The sequence below is a fragment of the Stegostoma tigrinum genome, chromosome 7 (genome assembly GCF_030684315.1).
Source record: "Stegostoma tigrinum isolate sSteTig4 chromosome 7, sSteTig4.hap1, whole genome shotgun sequence".
NCBI classification, from domain to species: domain Eukaryota; kingdom Metazoa; phylum Chordata; class Chondrichthyes; order Orectolobiformes; family Stegostomatidae; genus Stegostoma; species Stegostoma tigrinum.
This window is the reverse complement of record NC_081360.1, coordinates 64884829-64911671: the sequence shown is the minus strand read 5'-3', so window position 1 is coordinate 64911671 and position 26843 is coordinate 64884829. Positions and strand designations below refer to the sequence as shown.

Genomic DNA, 26843 nt, shown 5'->3' with positions numbered 1-26843 from the left:
TCCATGCTGCACTGCAGTTTAAATATGTTATAACAGAGGATATCCTAACCTTAAACTATCGTTGAAAGCTTCCATTCCAAATTTCGATGGAAAGTATCCTCCACCAGTCAAAGCTAATCGACCGAGCACACTGCTTACATTCACTATTCTTCCTCTGGCTTTCTTAATCAGAGGTAGCAATTTTAATGTCATCTCAATTGGTCCCAATAAATTAACTTCAATAGGTCTTCTGAAATGTTCAATCTGTAACCAATCTGTGGGACAGAGTATTCCAGCTATTCCAGCATTGTTTACTAATCCCCACAGACCTGCAAGAACAAATTAGGATAATTACATCTACAATAATGTATCTAACACCTTCGACATTTACTCTAGATATAGTCATCGAAACATTAAGAAAAAATAATAATTTTAGCTTAGTACCATTTATGAGCATAATCTATACATTATCCATAACGTCTAAAAACTCAAATTATTTAATTGGATCTGATTGGCTCATCTGATTATTTATAGGTATATCCAACAATGTTTATCGGTTCTGTGATAAATCCACTTGTTCTTTTGTTTTTCTTGGTTTGTGAGATTTGAGATCTCAGTATCAGTAAAATAATGAAGAAGAGAAACATTCCCCTCCTGATCACTTTCACTGCTGCAAGTGTATGTTTGCAAAGGTGTGGTTATTATTGGACGTGATAGCTTTTTCTTAAAAATCCTTCGCCCAGAAATTCAGCATTTCCTGAATTATGGAAAATGTCTGATGTCATCATACATTTACCTGTCAGAAAGATAACTTGATGGGAATATCCCAATTCTTTATCATTCATGCGGATACAGAATAAGGCTGAAGTTGGGAATACTCAATTATCTACATGACTGAGTAAATTGCAAGGTATTCTCATTTTTGATCATGATCAGCTGCATATAGCTCTGAATGGTTGCTATCACAGACATAAGACAAGAGAATGAAGAAAAACGATGAGAATAAATGTGTGAGGACATCACTGGTCTTGCATGAAACAATTCCTGGCACCCATCAAAATGGTTGAGAGAAGGCTGGAGATGCTGGGTGAAACATCACCAATGGACAAGGTGCAGGGAAAAACCAAAGATTTCCCTTCTTGAATCCACAGCAATCCTGTTCACTTTGCAAGGACATTTAAAAATAATATTACATTACTCAAATGTCTACACCTCTTCTGGTAGTGTTCCTTATTTCAGCCAGATTGACCCTGATAGAAAGCTATTGTGGCTTCTCCTCTCATGCCTCTGGTTGTAACTGCAGTTCATCTCCAGAGACATTACCTCGTATCCACAAAACAAAAGGATGGAAAGAGATATCTCAGACTGGAAGGACAGGGAAGGATTCCCAGAGCTTGCAAGCACTGGTATGGGTTTCAGTGACTTCTATGCCGAGAGTCTCAAAATGTGAGGATGAATTTAAATTTGAAATAGAGCACCAAGCTAATGTCTGTTGAATGAGGCAATAAACAAAAGCAGGGCAGGCAGCACAGCAAGAACATAGAGGTGGGGAGACTGACATTCTGGACTGGTACACCACAAGAAGTGCTCTTACCCTATGATTCATAATGGCATTTAGCCATTAATATTGAGCAGAAAACAGCAGATTGGTAGCCTTTCCTTCATTCCTACAAGATTTTCCTTCTCATTAATTTCATTTGAAACAGCATTGAACAATTTGTAAGACAAGAAATTAACCTTTTGCTCCCCCTTTCCTGGCCGGAATAAACCATTACAATTGACATCTTTCTCCCTCACTCTCCTGTTTTCCTCTTCTCCATAAAGGCTTCCCATGTGAGCCTCTGGTAAAAATCACGATCTGACCGTGTTGATGTATTCAAACCCCACTGACGTAACTCCACAAAGGCCAGTATCCTGTCACCAAGTTACTCTTTCTTTACAAATGAAGAATTCTTGACACTGGTACAGTTTCCTCAGAGCCACCTCTCAGAGTGAACAGGATATCTGACACTCTTGTGTCTTATCTGTCAGCCAGGGCTCACTGTTTGGACCAGCTTAGAAGCCCCAGTCAGGAAACTCATATTCTATGAGGTTGGGAGATATTAGGAACTGCAGATGCTGGAGAATCCGAGATAACAAGGTGTGGAGCTGGATGAAGGGTCTAGGCCCGAAACATCAGCTTTCCTGCTCCTAAAATGCTGCTTGGCCTGCTGTGTTCATCCAGCTCCACACCTTGTTGTCTCTCTTCTGTGAGGTTGACTTGACTGACCCTGTTACAATCACTTATACCCTGTTACAATCACTTATACCCACCTTGCAAATTTGGAGGACCCTTCTACTTTTGGAAGAGTTCCCTCTTACATGCTGAGAAAAATGTGTTAAGATTCCATTGTTCACTGACTTGGTTTCTGCCAAGATGGCAGGGTTCAAATAAAGAAGAAAAGTCATATCAGTCTCAAAACATTAACTCTGCTACTTTCTCTACAAGTGCTGTCAAACTTGCTGAGTTTCTACAGCAAATTCTGCTTTTATTCCAAATTTCCAGCATCTGCAGTATTTTTTATTTTATTTAAGGGTTTAAGTACGCTTTTGTTTCTTTGTCACTCCTTTCATATCTCATTTTGCCATTTCTCTGTATTTCTTCATTTTTCTCCGTTTCTTACATTCACCTATTTCCCTCTCTGTCTCTTTTTCTTTTTCTTCTCGTTTGCCATTTTTTTGTATTGATTATTTTCTGGTTTTTTTTTTCCTTTCCTGCCTCTCCCTCTCTGCTTTCAGACTCATTTACTCTTTATTTCTGTTTCTATCTTTCGTCTTTCTTCTTTTACTCATTATTTACTTTGGGTTCAAGTAAATGTAAAGATGTTGTGAAAGTGACAGGCTAATGATTACTGAAATGAGGTGGTTACATCATTAGTCAGGTGTAGGGTACAATCAGGCCAGTAGACCCAAGAAAGATTTTGGACTGCGTGAAAGGTTTGCCTTCCTACTGTGGGACTTCATCCCAGTTATAGCAAAAATAATAAGGAACTATAACTTGGCCACTCCATGTCCTTACAACCCATTCATCTCCTATGCCATATCTATACTATGTTATACCCCTGCACCTATCTGCAGTGACCCTTAAGGCTTTGGTCTGCACCAAACACAATGGTTTCTCATATTGTCCAGGTCAATCTATGTACCCCGCCTACTTCCCATGGCTCTTTATATGCTCTGTGCGAAGCTGTCCCACCTCCAATCCTACTCACCTTCTATACGTTGCATCAAATAAATTAACCCTATCTTGACAACAGTATGAGTCAAATACATTTTTTCAAAAAATGCCATTTATTTAGAACTTTTCACTTCCTTCAAAAAGACACTCTTTTTACTGTAGGCCAATCTAGTGTCAATCTAGAGTCTTTAAAATAACAGTAGGAACACATGTAATTATACGACATCAATATCATGTATCTAGTGTCCCAGCAAAAGTAATTGGAAGCCTTTGCTGGAGGTGGCTGTGAATAGATGAATTTCTCACCCAAATTTTTTTCTCATAATTATACATCATAATCCTTTTATACATAAATTCTAATGTGTTTCATTATTCAACATGTAGTATATTGCACTAAATATGTATGAAAAGTAATTGTATATTAGTTCTTCATATTATCTTAGTATACAGCTAAAAGAACTCATTGTATTGCACTTACCCTGGTTTCCTACTTCAACTTTGATCAGATCAGTTGCATTCTCAATACTATCAGATTTTGTAATATCCAACAAGATTGTTTTCAACCTGCTTGAAGTCTCATTCTTTAAGCCTTGGGCCCCCTCCTCAGTCAGGCAGCCAGCAAGCACTCGAAATCCACCTGCATCAAATACTTTTGCAGCATGATTTCCAAATCCAGTATCACATCCAGTGATGAACACATACTTGTCCGAGACATTTCCTATTTTAAGTTTATCTCGCATCCACCAGCATAGAAACCAGATTAAAAAGAAGCCCAGCGTGAACGCAAGCATATTGCTGTGAGTATAGGGCAAATGATGAGAACCTGAAATAAAACAGCCACTTTTAGAAGATGAACACCAAACCTAAATACAACAGTGAATTGTACAAAACAAAAAAAATTTACATGATGCTCATTCATAATTTCCTCTTGTACCGTATTGCACATGAATAATTACAAGATTTTTAAAACTAAAATCCTAATTAAAGAAAACCTTAGGTCAAAATGGAAGATGTTATATGGAAAACATTGTGAGATTGACAGGTTAGTAATAATAATGTTGAGAGACAAAGGAACATCGGATACCGGAGCAGGTGCAAGCCATCTGCACTTTCTAGTCTGATCCATATTTCAATAAGATCATGGCTGGTGTGGCTGTTGCCTCAACTCCATTTTCCTATCTGCATGTACACTAGAACTCCCTTTTCTGTCAAAATTGATTGAAATCTCACTTGAATAATTTCAACTATCCAGCATCCACTATGCTCTAGGGAAGAGAATTCCAAATATTCACAACCTTCTCAGAGAAAACAACTCCTCACATCTGTCTTAGATGGGAGGCTTCATGGCAAATTGTATTCTCTAACTGACAAGAGGAAGTATCCTCCTAGAATCAACCTGTCAAATCATCACAGAATATTATGTCAGAAATTTCCAGAAGTTTTTGTTTCAGATTTCCAGCATCTGCAATTCTTTTGTTTTTTTTTACAAAGTATTATATTTTCAATAAAATTACTTCTCAATCTGCTAAACTCCAAAGGGTATAAACCCAACCTGTTCAACCCTTCTTCATTAGATAAGCCCATTATCCTGGGAATGAATTAACTGAATCTTCACTCAAGAGCTTCTCAGGCAATTATCTTGTTTTTTCAATTAAGGATATCAAAACTGTGCACAGTATTTCAGATGTGGTCTCCTAAATGCCACCATCCTAGGAAAAAGGCTCTCCCTATCCACCCTATCTAACCCTCTGACTATTTTACATGTTTCAATTAAGTCACCTCTCAACCTGACTTAATTGCTGTAGGTCTGGAGTCGCATGGCCAGAGTAGTTAAGGATGACAGATTTCCTTCCCAAAAGGGCATTAGTGAGTCAGATAGGGATTTTTTTTTTAACAACAGTTAGCAATGGATTCATTGTCGTCATTAGACTGTTGATTCCAGATTTTTATTGAATTCAAATTTCACCATTTGCCATGGCAGGATTCAAACCTTTCCAGGGATGCCTAACCTGAAGAAGTTGCCCTCCTCCCTCTGGACCAACCTCAGGGAATCTCTCTCCCACTGCAACTCTCTTGTCCATCTTTGGTCCGCCTCCTCCTCTCTCCCTATTTATTCCAGAACCCTCTCCCTATCCCCCTCTCTGATGAAGGGTCTAGGTCCGAAACATCAGCTTTTGTGCTCCTGAGATGCTGCTCGGCCTGCTGTGTTCATCCAGCTCCACACTTTATTATCCTAAATGCCCTGTTTGGCCAAAGTAAAGCTTCCTGGCTTTCATATTTATAATGGTATAATGGTATTGTCACCAGACTAGTAATCAAAAGACACAAAAACAGAAATTGCTGATGAAACTCACTAAGTCTGACAGCATCTGTGGAGAGAAATAGAGTTAGTGCTTTGAATCCAATGACGGTTGTTATAAAATTAGAAATGATAGCAAGGTTAAAGCAAAAAGAATGGTGGGTTCCTTACTACAGTATTTCATATATAAATGAAGCAGCCTTTCATAATTAGATTCCAATCTGAAAGTCAACTCCTCAAATGTCTGTTATTCAAACAACAGGAGCTGAGCTTAAGCAGAAACATGGACTATAATAAAGATATGCCAACAAGGAAGCATTCATGAGCATACAAGTAAAGTCCATATAGTCTTACCACACTCTAATCTGCTCTAATCTTCTCATTCCAGAAAGAAGACTGGTGGTATTCTAACCCAAGGGTCACCACATCTCAGGTAAGCAGAGAGGTTAAGAAGGACAGTCCTTCATGGTAACCTCAGCCAATGTGGGAATTGAGCCCATGTTGTTGAAAACATTCTGCATCACAAACCAGTTGTCCAGCCAATTGTCTAACAGATCTCCACATGACTGTAATAGGTGAATAACAGGAAAATAAATATACTGAGTCTGTCAGGTGAGCATCATGCTCAACCTACCAAAAGATGAATCAACACCAGATCATAAAAGCATTCCAATTAGTTAGATTTATTTTCGTGACTTAGTGGTTTAGAATTTGAATGTATCACTACACAATATTTAGTGCTGCACCCATGAACACTGTTGTATTTTCTGAGAAACATAATAGGAACATTCAAAAGTCATTTAATTATCCAAATATTTTGCAACTTCAGAGTCAGGTGTATGTTGTGTTATACCACTCCCACAATCACACTCCTTTGCTATTCAAATATACTGAATGCTCAGCTGTGTATTCAATTAACGTAATCCTCTGAAATAAACCTTTCACAAAAAAGGACAGACCTTTGTGCTTAAAGTTTACATGCATAGATGACATAGTGATGAATAGCTAATGGTATTGGGGAAGACTGAAAATACCTCAGCAGTGGATGGCATCCAAGAGGTAACATTGAAGAGGTAAAAGAAGATGCATAAAGAATTAGGAGAGACAGGTTGTATGTGGGTCTGAAGGAGTTATTACTGAGGAGCACCACAAACTATGATGATGTCATATGGACTTGTGTAGATTTCAGGATGTGGCGAGAGCCAACAGAATTGCATCACGCTGGCTCAGAGCTGCACCACTCCCCAGTTCCGCTTTGTCCTCTGGCTCATCTGACGTGCTAACAAGTTCCCCACAGAACTCATCTCTTTCCACCTTGACTCAGTCTTTTCTCCCCTGGTCAAATCCCTGCCCACTGACATTCATGTTTGCTCACTTTACGTCAATAGCAAAATTTCCAGTTTGCGGGCTCCAGCTACATCCTCTTTACCATGGACGTGCAATCCCTTTACCCGTCCATCCCCCACCAGGATGGTCTCAGGACTCTGTTTCTTCCTGGAACAAATGCCTGAATCACCTCCATCCACCACCGGTCTCCTCTGCCTGGCCAAGCTCATCCTCATCCTGAACAACTTTTCTTTTAACTTTTCTCATTTCCTTCAGTTCAAAGGGGTGGCCATGAGTACATGTATGGATCCCAGTTATGCCAATCTCTTTGTGGAGTATGTGGAACATTCCTTGGTCCAGTCCTATTCCAGCCCTCACTCACAAAACTTCTTCCATTATATCAATGATATCATTGGTGCTGCTTCTCTCTCTCATCCAAAATTGGAAAAGTTAGTTAGACTTGATTACTATTGATTTCACTTCCAATTTCCACACTGATCTTACCTTCAACTGTTCTATCTCTGACTTTTCTTTTCCCTTCTTCAGCATCTCTTGCTCCATTTCTAAGGAATGAGTGGCCACCAATATCCACTATAAACCCACTGACTCCCACAGTTACATAGAATATACATCCTTCTTCCTGTCTAGATTCTATTCCATTTTCCCCATTCCTCTGCTTCCATCACATTTGTTACAATTATGCCAACTTGAAAAAGGGAGCCTCTGAAATCTCCACCATATTCCTCAACCGAGGATTCCTCAGCACCACTCTGACAGGGCCTAAGCCAGGTCCAACCCATCTCCTGCACTTCAGCCCTCATCCTCTCTCTTCCCTCCTGCAACAGTGATAGGGTTCCCCTTGTCCTTACCTACCGTCCCACCAGCATGCATAGATGATCATTAGCTGCCATTTCTTCTAACTCCAGTGAGATGCCACCACCAGACACATATTTCCCTCCCTTTACTTGTCCACCTTCTGCAGGGACCATTGCCTATGGGACACCCTGGTTCACTCTTTCTTCACCTCCAACCTACTCCTATAGCATCATGGCACCTTCTGCTGCAACCACAGAAGGCGTAATGCCTGTCCATTTACTTCCTCCCTCCTCAGAGTCCAAGGGACCAAACACACATTCCAGACCTTCTAGTCTACCGCATTCACTGCTCACAATGTTGTCTCCTCTAGATTGGGGAAATGCAACATCGACCAGGTGACCGCTTCATAGAATACTTGTGTTCTGTTTGCAAAAAAGGCCCTCAGCTTTCAGTTGCCCCTGCCACATCAACACACTATCCTGTTCCCTGGCCAACATCTTTGTCTCAGGAACAAAAACAGAAGTTGCTGGAAAAGTTCAGCAGGTTGGCAGCATCTGTGGAGAAAAAAATCAGAGTTAATGATTCCGGTGTAGTGATCCGCCCCCCCCCCAGAGCTTTTCCAGCAACTTCTGTTTTTGCTCCTGATTTACAGCATCCGTGGTTCTTTCGGTTTTTAACTCTGTCTCATGCTTGCTGCAGTGCTCCAGTGAAGCTAAAAGAACAGCGCCTCATTTTCTGCCTGCAGCCTTCTGGCCTCAATATTGAGTTCAATAACTTTCTGGCTTGAGCTCTCCCATGTCCTTACCACAACCCCACTATCAGATCTTGTTATCACATTGTCTGCTTTTACACACTACCCATTGTTAGCCACTATAAGTCCCCATTAATAGCTGGTTACCCTCCTAGACAAATTGTTATCTACTCCTTTATCTGTCCAACTGCTCTTCTCTCTCTTTGGGCTCTATCTCACCTATCATTTACTCCTTACTCCCCTCCCTCAACCCTCTCTTCTGCATATAAATGGACAGAATCAGTCCTAATGCCCTCAGAACCTAAAACTCTGCTCCTTGACACCATCTCCCCAACCACAGATTCATCTGAATTATCCTGCTATTTCTATTCTGAGTAGCATGTATTTGGTTTGATGTTTTATAAGATTTAAACTAACTCCTTTACACCAAATATTCTGCAGAGACATAGGCTTGCTACTGTGGTAGAAGTTATCATCTGCCTTAATTAATTAATGCCAAAGCAGTGACCAATAATGTTCATGTTCTGAATGTGTAAGACATCTTCAGGCAGGCATGGAGTGCAGAAGGAAAGATAAGATTCTTTGTGTAGCCTGCGGCCATATCTAAACCCAATGGTCATAATAGGTGATAATGGGAACTGCAGATGCTGGAGAATCCAAGATAATGAAATGTGAGGCTGGATGAACACAGCAGGCCCAGCAGCATCTCAGGAGCACAAAAGCTGACATTTTGGGCCTAGACCCTTCATCAGAGAGGGGGGTGGGGTGAGGGTTCTGGAATAAATAGGGAGAGGGGGGGAGGCGGACCGAAAATGGAGAGAAAAGAAGATAGGTGGAGAGGCCTGAGGTTGGTCCGGAGGGAGGAGGGTAACTTCTTCAGGTTAGGCATCCCTGGAAGAGGCTTTGCAGTGAGGTTAAAATTGTATCAGTTATAATGGGAACTGCAGATGCTGGAGAATCCAAGATAATGAAAGGTGAGGCTGGATGAACACAGCAGACCCAGCAGCATCTCAGGAGCACAAAAGCTGACGTTTCGGGCCTAGGCCCTTCATCAGAGAGGGGGATGGGGTGAGGGTTCTGGAATAAATAGGGAGACGGGGGGAGGCGGACCGAAGATGGAGAGAAAAGAAGATAGGTGGAGAGTCATAATAGGTATTCGGATTATATTGAAACTACAAGCTAGTACAGGTTTGAATATAATGTAACTGGAATCTTCTCAATATTTTAGGGATCAAATTCATTTTGATTAATCTGATCTGAAGAGAATTCAGTTGTCTTAAGTTGCACCAATTTCAGTCAAATCAACTTTTTTGTAAGATGACACTGAAGTTTTCAAGTGTATTTTTGTATTCAAGAACAGCAAGCATTCAGAACAGCTCAAACCCTTCAAGCATTTTAAACCAAATGGGCGCTTTAAGTGCTAAATGACCCTAAAAGCCGAAATGAGAATACAAGTATAATATTCATGATAACGGCAGCATGGCTTAGAAATTCCCTTAACTGATGTTAGTTCATAAATAATTTATAAATAACCACCACATTCATTTTTTTTTCCAGAAGGGTATCTGCTTATATTTTGAACATATTTCTTATATCCAATAGCCACCTTTGTTACTTTATTGCACAATTCTGTTATTCATTGAGTGGTTTGTCATTAGTTCGCTCTCATTTCTTCGCTTTTATCTTAAAGTATTTTTAAACACTTTATTGCAGTAGATAATTTATTAATTCAGCAGAAGTCTGTGTCATATGGCTATATTCTAAAATATATGATGAAATCCATTTTCCTTGTATTATTTTATATTGTTAAGCAAGCCAGCTGTGATTATTGTAACATTTAGTGAATTCAGAGTTCCAACATTAGTTATAGCCCATTTTGCCTATAAACAAGAGAGGGACCGGTTCCGAGGCCCTCAATAGGTCACTCAGAGTAGTTCAAAGGTGACTGAGCAGACAGTTGCAGGGAGGCATGCAGAACCAATGGTTGCTATCTTTAAGCGATGATCAGTGAGGTACTTAGGAGCAGGGAGAAGAGGCCTGATCCCAAAGTGCTACTGCTGTAGCAGTTCCAAACACTTAGGACTCAGAGGTTCTGGAAGCCAGTTGATCAAGCTGTTTGTGGGGATTAAGGTTAAAGAAAAGACCTGGCAGCCGCAAGAGATTAGGAGAAGCGATTGTAATTAGTAATCCAGCGCATCTGAAAATGAGGATGAAGGCAGCTGAGAACCAACATTTGCTTTGTGAAACTGAGAAACATTAGAGCTTGGAGAAACCCAGGGCAGTATTGGCTCGTTGAAGCTAGCTGTCTGTGAAAAAGCTGGAGTTGTGCGTTCAAGTAGGTAGTCACGTGTAGTTTCAAGAATCCAGAGCAGTGTGGTTCCAAGAAATGAAGGTTAAGTATCAGAACCTGAGCAATCATTGAGAATTTGATTCCAAAGAAGGGTCTGTAGACCCAAAACGTTACTCTGCTTTCTCTCTACAGATGCTGCCAGACCTGCTGAGCTATTCCAGCAATTTCTGATTTTGCCTTATGTTAACTCTGGATGAATTGTGCAAATATTGTAGATTGTTTTAAAGTGCTACGTTTGAGTCATAACATTTGCTGTTGTTTATTTAAATCTCTACACTCTCAGGGCCTTATTCTCTTAATAATGGCTGGAATTTCACAATTTCTTTACATTTTTTAAAAATAGTTACTTGTCCCTAGCCAGGTTTAACATACATTTAGTAGTCTAGGCTGGGATCATAATTCCAATGTCGCTCTTCATTCGAGGTAAAACAGTGCATCCTAGATAGGGACGAAGGGAGGATGTTAACCAAACTACTGCTGCCCAGAGACAGATCAATGTGACCTGTAATCAATGTCTTATTGAAAATCAAGTGACACGCAGAATGTCTGCTATCTTAAACACCGATACACAGTAAAGAAAGGAATTGCAGCTCTGAGGAGCAACTGGAGTTACTACTATGAAGAACTGGAAAATCTGTTCCCATGCTAACAACTAAGCAGAATTCTTAGAAAAGTCACATTGTTTGAAAATAAGGGAATGGGATTTTTCATAATTTGAGGCAAAGAAATCACCAAGACAGGCCTTGCTGAGGCAATCTAGTTGAGTAGAATGATTTTTGAAGGATATCGGAAAATTCAACCAGATGTTGCAGGAAAAAGGTAGCCTGCTTAAGGCTGGAATTATGGGAAGCTGACGTTTCGGGCCTGGACGCCTTATCATTTTCTGATGAAGGGTCTGGGCCTGAAACATCAGCTTTTGTGCTCCTAAGATGCTGCTTGGCCTGCTGTGTTCATCCAGCTCCACACCTTGTTATCTCGGATTCTCCAGCATCTGCAGTTCCTGTTATCTCTAAAGCTGGAATTATGCTGGGATTTAATCTTGTATTGTTATCTGTTTTCCAGAAGTGCCGCGCATAGAGAAAAGGAACCCAGTTGAGCTGAAATGTAACCTGGAAGTATCATTTCTTTATTGTTGTCTGTTAAGTATTGATTGATCTATGTTGATTTTAGTTTGTTAAGAGAGATGTCTTACAATGTGAAATAAAACAAAGAACTGGGAACGCTAGAATTCTGAAACAAAAACAGATATTGCTGGTAAAACTCCATTCTGATAGAGTCACCGGACTCGAAAGGTTAATTCTGTTTTCTTCCCACAGATGCTATCAGATCGGCTGAGTATTGCGAGCAATTTCTGCTTTTGACCTAAAATAGGAAATGTTATCCCTTAGCTATTTCCATTAGTCATTGTAAATCTCACTTTTTAAAAAGTTATCAGTCTCTTAACCTTTGCTGGTAATTCCAATTTCTGTATTCCAGAGATATCTTGCTTTGCTAATCTTTTTGCCTTCAGCAACATCCTTTCTACACTTAGTTGATGGAACTGTACCTACATGTCTGAAGAAATGCATTTGTGCACTATAGGCAATGAATTTTCATGCCATGGCACCTCTGAGGTAGCTTTTCTTCTGTTTAGTGAAATAAATATGCAGCTAAAATTACGTTGATTTTGAGAGTTGTTAGAGAGCTAGATACTATAATAAGTAGCAAAGAAAAACAAGAACTGCAGTTTGCTACATTAATCTACTAGTAGGACACGTTTGAATTTATCAGCCCCTGTTCCTTCATCGATGAAAGATAACCTGAGATAGTTGTACCATCTTCCAATTTCAGGGCAAAGTTATGAGCCAGCTAGAAAAGAAGGAAGTAATCAAGGATGTAACAAGTTTACAGACTAATTAGCAGCATGATAGCTGTGAAAAAGCCTAGAAAGCTGAATGTGTCCAAAGGATCTAAATAAAGCTTTGAGGAGATGTCATTATTCCAGGCCAACCATTGAAGAAACTTACCAGCAACTTGGCAAGGCCAATGTATTTGTATTTTTAACACGGCACCTTGTTTATTTCTGATTTATGGTCATACTGTGCGTTGCTGTAATTTAACTTTTTTTCATTTCTCTATTCTGTAACTGAGGATTGTATTAGGTACCTTTATACCTGATATGGCATTATAAGTGGTGACTTACAAACTTCACTGTACTTATTTGAATATATGTGACAATAAAGCTAATCCAATTCAACTTACCAAGCTAGATGAGAAAATGAATACTGACAAGTGAAGTTGGATGAAAGCAATAGTTTTCTGACTGCTTTATGAGCACCATTTGGAACATAAAGATGGCTTCCCATGCCATTTGGCATTTCCATTGCTTGAAAAGTGTATCAACATGGACAGTATGATGTAATTCATCATTTTCCCCAAGTGGAAGCAACTATAGATGATTTACTCATCTGTGGACATGGAGATATGATGGAAGAAACCATCATATACCCTGATCAGAATCAATGGAGTTGCTAGTGAGTCTACAAACCTTAACATAAACAAGAAAAGGTTGCAACTCAACATAACTAAATTAAAGCATACAGGTCATGTACTGACAGGAAAAGGACTTCATCTTGATCCTGAGAAGGTTAGTTCTACAACAGAAATGCAGCAGCAACAGAAGTGAAAGCAGTGTAAGGTTTGCTGCGTTTGTGAACTACCTAGCAAAGTTCTTAACTAATTTGATAGCATATGAAACTATATGCAAGTTCACTACAAAGGATATGCATTGGCACTGGGGTAAAGAAGAAGCAGCTTTCACTCAGCAAAAAACTGGTCGCAGGCATTCCAGGTACTATCATGTTAACAATCAAATCACTATACAGTGTGATGTCAGTGAGTCAGGACTTAAGCAACTTTCATACATCAATGACAACTGGTCATGTTCATGTCCAAGGCATTAATGCAAAATGAGTGACAGTCCTTGGAGCCAAAGAAGGAATATCAGCTCGGGGTGAAGAAATATCATTTGAACAGCCAAAAACAACTTGCATATACCCTTAGACGTTGTGAATACTTTAACAATTGTGAGTGCCGTGCATGTGCAGGGATAAGCAAATATACGGACTAGGATCAAGAAATATATTTTGTTACAAGTTATCGTTTTATTTATAGTCGATACAAATTGGATAACTTTTAGCTCAAAATGACAGTGTATGCAATATTATTTTTTACTATGAAAAGCCGACCTTCAGCAAAATGCCTTTGTACACGCGTACTGCAACTTGCTATGGTCATGCGATCCTTAATGTACTTGCTTGCAATTTAAAGCAAGTATTACAGCCCACACATGGAACATGTTCCAGATACACAAAACAAATTCTTTAATTGTTAATCTAATTCTTTGTTCAGTCCTGAGGCTCGTGTGCAGCATAATCACCTGTTTCTCTGCTGCAAATATTATATAACCTAACCTCCAGATTATATTCATCATTCTGTCTTTCTTGTATCTTCCCCTCCTTGAAAATCCTTCTTAAATACAACATCTAATCAACAGCTTGAAATTATATAACATCTTTAACAAAGTAGAAAACCTAACATATTGTTGTCAGGAAAAAACTAAATCCAAGCCAACTAGGGAGACAATATATCAGATGAACAACAATGATTCAGAGGTAGCTGAAACCGCCGATGCTGGAGAATCTGAGATAACAAGGTGTAGAGCTGGATGAACACAGCAGGCCAAGCAGCATCAGAGGAGCAGGAAAGCTGACATTTCAGGTCTAGACCCTTCAGAAAAATCTGAAGAAACCTTTTCTGATGAAGGGTCTAGACCTGAAACGTAAGCTTTCCTGCTCCTCTGATGCTGCTTGGCCTGCTGTGTTCATCCAGCTCTACATCGTGTTATCTCAGATGAAGAAAAATGTTGTTCATGATGGTATTTTTGATACACATTAAACGCCTGGACAGAGAGCAATATTTCAAAGTTTGCCTAAGATATAATTGAGAAATGTGGTGAGCAGTACACGGGTGTGGCAGTAAATTCCAGCAGGACGTACATTACACTGGGAAATGAGCAGAGCAAATTAAATTTAGACAAGTGGGAAATGATTAGTTATTGTGGGACAAATGAATGGAGGGAATATAATCTAAATTATACAATTTCAAAGGCTGTACTGGAACAAGTGGTGGTGTACATGAACAAATCTTTGAAGGTGCAAGGACAGATTGTGAATGATGTTAAAATCACAATTGGAATGCTTAGTATTATAAGTGGAGACATAGCGTACCCAAGCTGCATAAAACACGTTAGGGACAGTTGAAATATTATTAAAACTAATTATGCCTCCACACTTTAGGAAGGATGCCATGGAGGCCGGGATGTTGGATGCCTTCAAGGTAGAGATTGACAAATTCTTGATCTCGGAAGGAATCAAGGGCTACGGTGAGTGTAGGGAGGTGAAGTTGAAATGCCCATCAGCCATGATTTAAATGGCAGAGTGGACTTGATGGGCCGAATGGCCTTACTTCCACTCCTATGTCTTATGGTCTTAAACATTTGAACCTAAGGTGCACCTCATCTTAGGGTGAGGTGCAGTTTGTTAGTATGGTATTGTGCCAGAGTTAAAATACTTCAGTTACTTGGGGACTCTGGAGAAACAAGGATTGTTTGTTTTAAGTGTTTCAGCTTCTTGTTCAAAACCGTGCAAGGTTTTGATACAGTAAATAAGGAGGAACCTCCTAGTTAAAAAGGATTAGTAAACAGAACGCACAGGTGTAACGATATATGGTGAAACAACCAGAGGCAACAATGACGAAGAAAATGTTTAAAGAGTTAGTGCAATCTGGAATGCAGTGGCTCAAAGTAAAGTCACGGCAACAAATTTGAATAAATACCTGAAGAGGCACAAACTGCAACAGGAACGAGAAAGGAAAGTAGTTACTTGCAGGCTCTTTCAGCGCATGGAAACAGCATGGTGGGCCAAATGTTTTCATCTGTACTGTACGAAATTCAATAATTTTGGGTATGTCTAAAGAAAAGATTTAAAGGGCGAGAACGGTGATAAGGCGGATAGAATTGATGGAAATCTAGTGGCAGAAGTGTCCGGAATCGGACAAGCATACAGATTTCAGAAGGTCTTGGAGCGGGAATCAGACATAGTTGTCGCTGGAGAGCATTAGCAATCTCAAAATCGAGTCTTTATCTCCCAAACCGCTAATGCAGATGAGCAAGGGCCGGAGACAAGACGGACACGACTTGGTTTGATTTAGCATTCAGACGTTGGAGGTTTGGATAAACTCAAGCTCACCGACATGGAAGGGCCCCAGAAGTGTTTTGGAATCGTCACCGCTCCTTTTACCTTTGACTCAGGTCAGCTTATCTGAAATGATCTCTGCGACCTACTTCTTTTGCTCTGGTCAATATAATTTGTTGTTTCAGTGCAAATGACATATCGAATTGCTCCTTTCTCCAAGTATAAACATGCTTAACTTCATTACGGTAGTTGCTCTTCATGATCCATTCAGTTCCAACCTGGTGTCTTGAATGACTCATCTCTGACTGTCTCACTGTGGGGTTTGAGATTTCGTCTCTCTACCGAGGTACTCTCTGCTCTCTGGTGCGGCTATTGTAATAGCAGCTCCTGCCTCAATCAATGGATAGCTTTGAGAGACCTACAGCTTGTACTCTCTTCCGCATTGCGATATTGACTAAATATTTCAGCGTTGTTTCTGTCTATTCTAATTTACAAAGCTGTAATCTTGAGCGGGTTATCGCGCTTCCAAACAGCAAAGCAAAACATAACAGAAAGAGTGGTCTTACCTAAAGAATATACAAACTTTCTGTGGGTTGTTCTCTGTTGTAAGGTCGAAAAGGTGCATGAGCTTGGGTGGTTGTTTATCGCTTTGCTCTTTAGTCCCTGGTTGATTGTTCATAAACCTCACTATGGAGTACACCGACTGCCAGATTTCCCTGGGGCGGTTTAATCCTAAAACCATTTTATATGGTGCGTTGGATTTGACGTGGCAAAATAAATCATAACTCATTCGCCAAAGCAGCACTTCATATGGAAGTGGGGAGTTATGGAGCTGGGGGCGTGTCGAAGATGTGCATATTAATAAGAACGTGCTTAATGTATATGATTGCGAAAATCAAAATACTGGCAAATTACCTGGAAAGGCGCTGCAGTTTCATTCTGATCATTGACATTGATAAGCTCGAACAGTCATTGTCACCCTCCAACTTAAAGTCTCTCTGCCTAGTTCGTGAAGTTTTAGCGTCAAGTTAGTGTCAACACATCTGAAGCAATGTCTCAATGCGCTAGCTTGTACTGTAAAATAAACTGGACGAACTGTGTTATAGATTTGTAGAGACATACAGCATGGAAACATTTATTGACGTTAAATAAAAACCGAAAGAACTGCGGTTGCTATAAATCAAGAACAAAAACAGAAGTTGCAGGAAAGCTCAGCAGGTCTGGCAGTATCTGTGAAGAAGAAAGTAGGAATTAACGTTCTGGGTCCTTCCTCCCAACTATCCCCTCTCCCGCCTCCAGCGCCACCCCCATCTCCTACCTCCTAACCTCATCCCGCCCCCTTGACCCGTCCATCCTCCCTGGACTGATCTATCTCCTCCCTTGCTCTCCACCTACTGGCTCCATCCCGGCCTCTTTGACCTGTCTCAATCCCCTCCACCTACCTTCTCCTCTATCCATCTTCTATCTGCCTCCACCTTTCTCCCTATTTATTTCAGAACTCCCTTCCCCTCCCCCATTTCTGAAGAAGGGTCTAGCCCCAAAACGTCAGCCTTCCTGCTCCTCTGATGCTGCTTGGCCTGCTGTGTTCATCCAGCTCCACACCTTGTTATCTCTGAATAAACCATCTCCATTTTGTCAATCAGAAGCCAAGTACTCCCAAAAGTTTGTGGGACTTCAGTTTTTTCATGAACACTTTGAAGACTCTGTCTGGAAATCTTCTGGCTTTGGCTGAAATCCCAGTTGAACTGTTGCTCAGGAGTCTGACATAGCCTGTCCATTGGCACTGGTTTTGAGTGATTAGTGTCTTGAGCCTGGACAAGCTGGCTTGGAAAAGAGAATGCAGTTGGAATGCCTTTCTTGCCACAGTTCAATATGCATCAATCCTTGCGTAATATGGTCATGATATCTTGGTACAATCCTTTTAGTATGAGGTTCAGTTTTCCCTTGAAAATGACTTGCCATTGCTATAGCCGGTTAATTGCTGTCTAACCAAAATAAATAAATGCCCATAGAAACTTCTTTAATGATGTCAGGCTAACTCTAGATACTGGTCTTTTAAAACTCTTGTAGTCACTCATCTTTGGCAGTTACTCACCACAATTATTCACAATGGATCTGATCAAAGTGTAACAGATTAATTTTGAGAACATCTTCGTCTTCAACTTATGCAGTCATATCACATGTGGTCTGTTGTACCGCAGCGGGTATGATCTGAATCTTATTAATTCTGACTACAATGAGATCGATGCATACCAGTAGTCCCGCCACTGCTTAACTGCTGGTACCAACCAGGTAGAAAATTTCAGGAAGTCACAATTAACTTGCGTATTTGTACTCCATTTTGGTTGTATCAGTGGATGGAATTAATGATATTATCCAACCAGAGTCAATATCCTGTAAATTGTACCATGGAGCACCGCTTGTTGAGCTCTGTGTCTTTCAGGATGTGTACTGGTAATATGTTGGAACAAAAACAAAGTTGCTGGAAAAGCTCAGTAGGTCTGGCAGCATCTGTGAAGGAGAAAGCAGAGTTAATGTTTCAGGTCCCGTTACCCTTCCTCAGATTTACAGATGCTCTTGATTTACATCATCTGCAGTTCTTTTGGTTTTCATTAGGTAATATTTTGGAACTAGCTCCTGTGTTGATTTTAGCTTTTAATGTGCAATGACCTACCTTTCCAGGACATATGATGTTATCATTTATAGAGCTTCTGACTGCCTTATACCATCAACCTGGTGTGTTAGGTCATCATATGGAAAGTCTGGTCATTTGCTGAAATCTGCCCTTCTCTTGGTCTGTGCTTCGTCAAAGTGCTTGCATTTGAACATATTTTAATATTTTCTTTGTTGCCGGAATTGTAATGTGGTATTGTTGATGATCACCTATGTTCTGTTCTAGGATCAGGCTTGGCCTTTGGAACCAGAGTTCCTGCAGATGTCCTGCCAATGTCCTTCGCTACCGTGGGTTTCGCAGATGTGAAAAAAAAAGCTGTACAATTGCTGTAGTTGGTTCACTTGACAAGCTGGTTCATTGGTTCGCAGATGTTTCATTACCCTGCTGGGTAACATCATCAGTCCAACCTCTCATGAAGTGCTGCTGTGTTTTCCCATCTGGTATTTAAATTCTGAGGTCCTTTGGAGTTGATTACCTCACTCCCGATTTTCCTTCACGGTGGTGTATATATAGGGTCCAGCTCTATACATTTGTGGATGGCCTTCTTGGTGGAGAACTTGGCCTTTAGGAATCCCATGCTCGTCTCTGTTTGGCCTATCCTAGGATCCTGGTGTTATCCCAATCAAGCTGGTGGTTCTGCTTATCTGTGTGAATGGTGATGAGTGAGTATTGGTCGTGACTTTTTGTTGCTCGTTGGTGTTCATGTACACTTGTGGCTAAGTTTCTTCTCAGGGCAAGCTTCATGAGGAGCAACTGTACACATACGTACCTGTCCACAGACATTGGCATTGGATACATGGGAGTCTCACCATGCCAACATGGCACACCTCCAAGTCACTTGCAAGATGGTTCTGCATTTCAGTACTGCTGTTTGGAGTGTTCAGGCACCTTTCATTGGAATACTTTTGTGAGACTCCTTTGCAGAAGGGACAGACACCCATCTCATAGATTTGAGGGCTCATCATTTGTTCTCTTAGCACTCATTCATCTTGTGCCTATTTGAGAGAAGATATTGGGGGGCCTATATGTGATTTCTTCTGCAGTTTGGTAACCTCCAGACATCAAACTGTGTCCCTGTGAAGAAGGAGCACTTGGAGTGAGGTCAAGATCCCTTATCCCATTGTCACCTTGACATTAGGGTGCTGAACACCAATAGCTGGAACAGTGCAGATTTGTTCATACATCCAGCAGATCTGGTTCTCTATGGCAGCCACCTCTACATGGAGACAGGCAGGTGCTTTCATCTCAGAAGCAGCATGGCACAAAGGGAGCTTGTGGAATCCTCCAACCTTCAAGTAAATTTTCCCAGTGCCACAGACAAACCCTGCCCTGCTGCTCTTGTGTTTCCTTGTGCATGTCTATGAAGCTGTTTATTGCCCACCTCATTGGAGTCCTCTCCTGCCTAGTGCTGAGCAGATACCTAGGCTCCTGGAGTACTACAACAGCCAGTGACCTGAGAGGTTTGAGTTACTGAAACAGCCGTGTCCAAATGCTGCAAGACTTGGATGAAGCAGAGATAATGGCCTATTGGCATTAATGCAATGATATTAATTCAGAGACCCAGATAATTTTCTGGGGATCCAGGTTTGAATCCTGGCACAGCAGAAGGTGGAATTTCAGTTCAATAAAAATCTTGAATTAAGATTCTAATAATGACAATAAATCCACTGTTGATTGTTGGAGAAACCCATCTGGCTCACTAATGTACTTCAGGAAAGGCAAGTGCCATCCTCCTGAGATGCTGTTTGGCCTGCTGTGTTCATCCAGCTACACACTTTGCCATCCTTACCTGGTTTGTCCTACATGTGAGACCAGATGCACAGCAATGTGGTTGAGGAGTAACACTCCCCATTTGGAGTAAGGTGTAATACTCCCCATTTGCTTGGATGAGGCAACACTCAAGAAACTTGACACCATCCAGAACAAAGTAGCCTACTTGATGGGTAGCGCAACCACAAATAACCACTTCCTTCACCACGATCTGTAGCAGTAATATGTGTCTTCTCCGAGATGCATCATAGAAATTCACAAAAGACCATTAGGCAGCATCTTTCAAACCCAGAAGAGCTGGCAATAAGAAGGCCAAGGGCAACAGATACAAAGGAACATCACCAACTGCAAGTTTCCCTCCAAGACTGGCATATGCTGACTTGAAAATATATTGCTGCTCTTTCAGTCTCATTGGAATAAAATCTTGGAACTCCCTCCCTCAGGGTATCATAGGTCTATCTGCATGGAATGCAACAGTTCAAGAAGGTAGCTCACCATCATCTTCACAAGTGCAACAAGTGATGAGCAACTAATGCTGACCAGCCAGTGATACTCACATCTCATGACGGAATTTAAAAAAATCCTAAAAAGACCTTTTAATCATAGCCATGAGTAAGACCACCTATTTACCTACATAAAGTTCCCCAGCTCTTCTCTTGACTCAACCCATCTGTTGCTGGAGCGTTCCATTCCTCTGTTACCTCTAGGTGTAGCGACATCAAAACCAAATTTAACCAGGTGTGGTATCAAGAATTGGAGCAACTCTGGAATAAATGGGAATCATGGAAAATCTCTTTGTTTTGCTGGAATTGTACCTGGCACTGAAGAATGTGGTTGTGGTTGCTGGAGGTCAGTCATTTCAGCTCCGGGCACCTCTGCAAGAGTTCCTCAGGCTCATGTCCTTGGCCCAACTGTCTTCAGCTGTTTTATCAAAGACCTTCCTTCCATGATACGGTCAAAAATGGGAATGTTCATTCATGATTGCACAGTGCTCAGTATCATTTGCAACTCATCAGACACTGAATCAGTCATGTCCAAATGCAGCAAGGCCTGCGCAGTATCTAGGCTTAGGCTGACAAGTGGCAAGTACCCTTTTGCAACACAAATGCCAGGCAATAATCACCTCCAAAGAGGCAACCCAATCACTATCCCTTGGCATTCAATGGCATTATCATCTCCAAACGCCCCAAAATCAAATTTCTGGAGGTTACCATCAACCAGAAACTGAACAGGACTAGCCAAATAAATATAAAGTGTACAACAGCAAGTTAGAGGCTTGGAATACTGCAGCGAGTAACTCACTTGCAAACTTTCCAAAGCCTGCCACCCATCTAATAAGACACAAGTCAGGAGTGAGATGGAATATTCCCCATAGGCCTGGATGAGTGCAGTTCCAATTACTTTCAAGAAGTTTGACACCATCCAGAACAAAGCAATTTTCCAGATTGGTACTACATCCACAAACGTTCAGTCACTGTGCCACTGACACTCAGTATAGCGGCAGTACGTACTATCTACAAGTTGCACTGAAGAAATTCACCAAAGATCCTTAGACATTAACTTCCAAAAACCACAAAAGCTACATCTTGGACAAAGGGCAGCAGATACATGGGCACACCATCACCTGCAAGTTTCCCTCCAAGCCACTCACCACCCTGACATGAAAATATATTGTCATTCCTTCAGTGTCACTGTGTCAAAATTCTGGAATTCCCTCCCCAGTGGCATTATGGCCAATCTACAGTGCATGTCAGCAACAGTACAAGAAGGCTTCTCACCACCATTTTCTCAAGAGCTACAAGGGTCAGCCAATAAATGCTGACTCAGCCAACAGCTCCCACATTCCATGAGTGAATAAAAAAATGCCAGTTGAAATAAACTTCTGACTTCCTTTACTAATTCTATGCTCCACGTACATAAGATTATCCACAACTCTCTGGTCTGTACTTATACTCATTACTTGTGTTCTCATGCTCCTGATCAAGCAACATCTCAATTATAAAATTCTCACTCCTCGTCCAAATCTGTCTGTGCCTTGTCACTTATTATCTCACCCAGAGAGTGGTGAGTCTGTTGAATTCACTACTATCAAAAGTGATTAAGGCTACTTTGAATGTTTTCAAGAAGGAGATAGATATAATTCTTAAGGCTTAAAAGATCTAACGGTACAGGTTGAAAGCAGGAACAGGGTACTGAGTTGGATGATAGGTCATGATAATATTGAACAGTGGAGCAGGCCTACTCCTGCTCCCACCTTCTATGCTTCTGAGTTCCTTCACTATAATTGAGCCAAATTCTACTTTTGCTTTCCTACTCTGTGTAGTCTGTAGTTGGCCAAGAAGACAGCTCCTCACCACTACCTTCTCAAGGGAATTAGATCTGAGGAACAAATATTAGCCTAATTTCTGCTCTATTGTTTCTGGGCTATCATATTTATTATGTTCAGCACTGTCTAGCATGAGAAACAAAGTAATATTCTTTTCACTAATAAAGAACTGTGATTAAATAGAAGTTTATTTAATTTATATTAGTTTGCTTGGTTTCAAATGGAACCAAAACAGCTGATCCAAACCCATTCACATGCATTGCAGAGATTGCTTCCAGAAGGGCAACTTATTTGACTTATTCAGGCTCTGACTGCAAATAACCTGCTTAACTTTACCGTAATAAACAGTCTCTATAAGCAGTTGTGTCCAGCGCAGGGTTTGGTAAAAAAAGGAAACAATGTTGTTCTGGAAAGAGAGAAGTAATTAATATAATAGTTATAATTATATAATGTCATGTAATTACAATAGCATCAATACTGTAGTATGGCTATATGTCATAGTAGAGACCTAAGAGCTGATGCCAACAGCTTATATTCAAAAGATGAAGCATAACAATGAGGCATTTAAAAATTGCAGGACAAATTGTTATTTTGTAAAAAGATTCGTTCGTAAGTCCACTGACCTTATTGTTTGGAGATATGTAGCTAATCCTCAATAAACACTATTAGAAAGGTAGGCAAGGGACAAAATGTGGAATAGGCAATAGCCCTTGGGACAATGCACTTTGTGTACAGCTGAACAGCAGTGTTCATAAACTTTGCTCAAAGGTCTAAGAATGAAACTGTCCACAGATAACAGATAACACCAACCTATCACCGATAAGGCTAGAAATAGCTTCAGTAATTTAGCACTGAGAATTATCACACAGCAGCAATCAACATTTATGATTGCAGGTTATAACGATTATTTGAACCCCAAAATGAGTCGAAACACAACCTGTTTTGTTGCATTTTGAACATATTTTACTTGATATCATGTCCTAGAGTCTGACTTTAACTGTGTTAAATGATCAATTGGGGCTTTTCATAACTATGTTTGTGTTGCATTTTTCAACAGAATTCAGATTATAAATTGATCCTGAAATAGAGAAGGTTTCTCTCAAATGCAAATTTTAGCACTACCTTAAATAAAAGTAGAAAGATCTATAAACATTTAAACCAACAAACAACATTTTCTCTAATTTCATTTTCCTGTATCCGCTGTATTTTGGTTTTGTTTAGCTTTCCATTAATGATGTTTACACAGGACTCTATCCATGCATATAGACTAATCCTTTTAAGTAATTATAAAATCAGCAGCAAGTTGCATTGACATTGTGATGTTAACATAGAGAAGTATTCTAGTGTGCTTCTTAGAAGCAGAATTCACCAAAACTTGGGATTCGCACAAGGAGATATTGGGATAGGTAACCAAATGTTTAGTTAAAGAGGAAGTTTCACACCAAGTTTATATGGATGTCATCAAAAATGATTGCTAAGCAACTCTCAATATTGCCGTGTGCATTTCCTTTTAACTAAAATGATTTCCAGCAGTGGTGCTAATGCGTCTTATTTTACAATTTTTTTAAAAATGTAGCTATCAAATATTGCACACTAATGTGAATGGAAGGAGATGTGCTTTTTTCTTGAATATCCATTTTACTTTCACTTTTGATTGACAACCTTTTTGAGTTTAGGAACAGATATAGGTCCTTCTCTTCCACAAGTCTGTTCTACCATTTGACAGAATCGTGACTGTTGTTACCTAACTCCATTTATCCAACTTGGTTTGAGATCGTTGGTTTACAAATATATGCATCACATCTGGAACAAACACTTCACATTTATCTTAAAATAAGAAAAGCTTAGGGTCTAGGTTACCTTTTTAAAATATTGTGAGGGGGTCCGGTGTGGTCCATAACCAATTGGTGGCTCATGTCAGAATATAGTTTTATAATTCCAGTTTGGGTTTAGGGTTGTTGGATTCAAATGCAGTAAGTGGTAGTTGTTAGTCTCTTTTGTTTTGCATGTTGAATTTGAATGGTTTAAACACTTGTGCTTTGTGAAATAATGGCTCTTTCAGTCACTAAGTGTTTTCTGGGGGTGGAAGAAATAATTTCAGGAGTTGTACAAAATGTGAGCAAGGCAAAGCCATTGGAATTGGCAGACCAATTGGAGTTGGGGTTGCCTTTGTCTCTGAGAAAAAGGGCAGTAATTACAGTAACATCTCAGCATTTTAATTTGCTGGAAATGCCATTGGAATCTTTGGAAATGGCTAGAATTCAATTGCAGGTGAAGCAGTTTGAATGTGAAAAGGAACTGAAATTTTTGAATTATGACTAAAAGCAGAGAAAAGAGAAATGGAAAGAATTGCCCTGCTAGAACATAAAGAAAAACAGAGGAAAGTACTAGCGGAAGAAAGGGTGAAAGAGAGAAGAAAAGCAAAAAAGTAGAGAATTTGAACTTCAGAAGTTGACAATAGATAGGAAAGTCGACTTAAAACAATGGAGTTGAAGTTAGAAGGAAGGGTTAGTGAGGAGGATAGTGAAGATGACCAAACCCATTGTAGCCAAAGAGTTGGTGGGGATCTTTTTAAATATGTCCAAACATTGCATAAATTTAATGAGAAGGATGTAGAAGCCTTTTTCATTTCATTTGAGGAAGAGGCTAAAATTGGCCTGTGACCACGTGGGTTTTGTTGCTCCAAATAAAGTTGGTATGTAGAGCTAGTGAGGTATTTGCATCACTATCAGAGAAGGTATCTGGGGAGTATGTGGAAGTGAAGAAAGCCATTTTAAGGACATATGAGCTAGTGCTAGAAGCCTATAGAGAACATTTCAGGAATCTAAGGAGGGTCTCTGGTCAAATGTACATTGAGTTTGAAAGGATTAAACAAAGTAATTTTGATAGGTGGATAAAGGCATTGAAAATAGATCATACATCTGATGTTCTTAGAGAGAACTATTTTTGAAGAGTTCAAAATTCATTTCTTGGAGTAGTGAAAGCTCCTATGGAAGAGCACAACAGTTAAAACTGTAGGATGAGCAGCTGAAATGGCTGATAATTATGAGTTGGTTATTAAATCAAAGTTCAGCTTTCAACATCAATTTCAATCAGTGAGGGACAGAAACTGGGGAAAAGAGCAATCCTCAGGTGGTAAGGGAAAGGTAGATCTCATTTAAGATAATAAAGATTGTTTACCACATGGTAAAAAGAAAACTCATGAAGGGGAAAGAGAAGTAAAAAAAGCTCAGGCGTCTTCACTGCATTAAAGTTGGTGGTTTAGAAAAAGCATTGAGAAGACTGATGTAGAAAAACAGGATAAGCCAGTGAATTTTTTTGAAGTGGTAGAGGAAAGCACTGTGGAGGCTTAAAAAACTGCACCAGAATATACAACCTGGTGAGAGGCTGGTTGAGAAGAAAATGCTATATCTTCTTAAACCATCTACTTGAAAAGGTATAGTTTACTCCCAAATACCAAGAGGAGCAAGTAAAAATATTACAGTTTTAAGAGATTCAGGATTATTGTCAATCTTGCATGTTGAGAGATGAAGAGATGTGTAATTCAGAAGGTCTGTGGCCTGGAGAAGTGTTAATATGTGGAATTCATGGTGAGACAAGAAGTGTTCCATAATGTAAAGTGAGCTTAGTGTATCTGGTCAAAAGTGGAGAAGTGGTGATCGGAGTGCTGGAGAGACTCTGCTCCAGGGGTACAATCTGTCCTTGATATAGTAGATCACAGGCAGGAGTGCTGCCTACTGTGGTTGTAAAGGCAGTGGAAAATCAGGCCACTGAGGTATTGCAGGAAGTGTGTCCTGGGATTTTTCCTGACTCTCTGATAACAAGGTTACAAAGCCACTGGTTGAAGAAGGAGAAGAAATCAAAGTATAAAGATAAGGAGGATGAAGTAAAATGATCAGAGACGATGTTAGATTGAATAGTTGAGATAAAACAAGAACAGATGGAGGACAAAGTGGATATTTTTTGTTCAGGGAAATTAACTGAGTTACAACAGAATGATGAAAAACAGGAAGCAGACAAGAAATCAAAAATTCACAATTTTGTTAATGGAGATAAAGTCTTAGTCTTACTTCCAGTGACAGGTGAACCTTTAAAAGCAAG

At 40.1% G+C, this 26843-nt stretch overlaps 1 protein-coding gene across 8 annotated transcripts in view; it reads right to left on the bottom strand.

Annotated features, from left to right (window-relative positions):
- LOC125454510 (dehydrogenase/reductase SDR family member 9-like) overlaps positions 1–23452 on the bottom strand; it is a 32282-nt gene extending 8830 nt beyond the window's left edge. Inside the window, exons 1-4 of one of the 8 annotated variants that reach the window (XM_048535386.2) lie at positions 16539–16777; positions 15614–15747; positions 3675–4019; positions 50–308 (exon numbers count right to left, since the gene is read on the bottom strand). In XM_048535386.2, the coding sequence (XP_048391343.1) occupies positions 50–308; positions 3675–3987 (572 nt within the window). In that variant the 5' untranslated portion in view covers positions 3988–4019; positions 15614–15747; positions 16539–16777. Of the gene's footprint in view, positions 1–49; positions 309–3674; positions 4020–5849; positions 5930–15613; positions 15748–16026; positions 16348–16538; positions 16779–16887; positions 17001–23365 lie in introns of those variants that run through there. The other 7 variants (XM_059647353.1, XM_048535388.2, XM_048535391.2 and 4 more) reach the window with 7 other exon arrangements.
- Positions 23453–26843: the final 3391 nt, after the last annotated feature.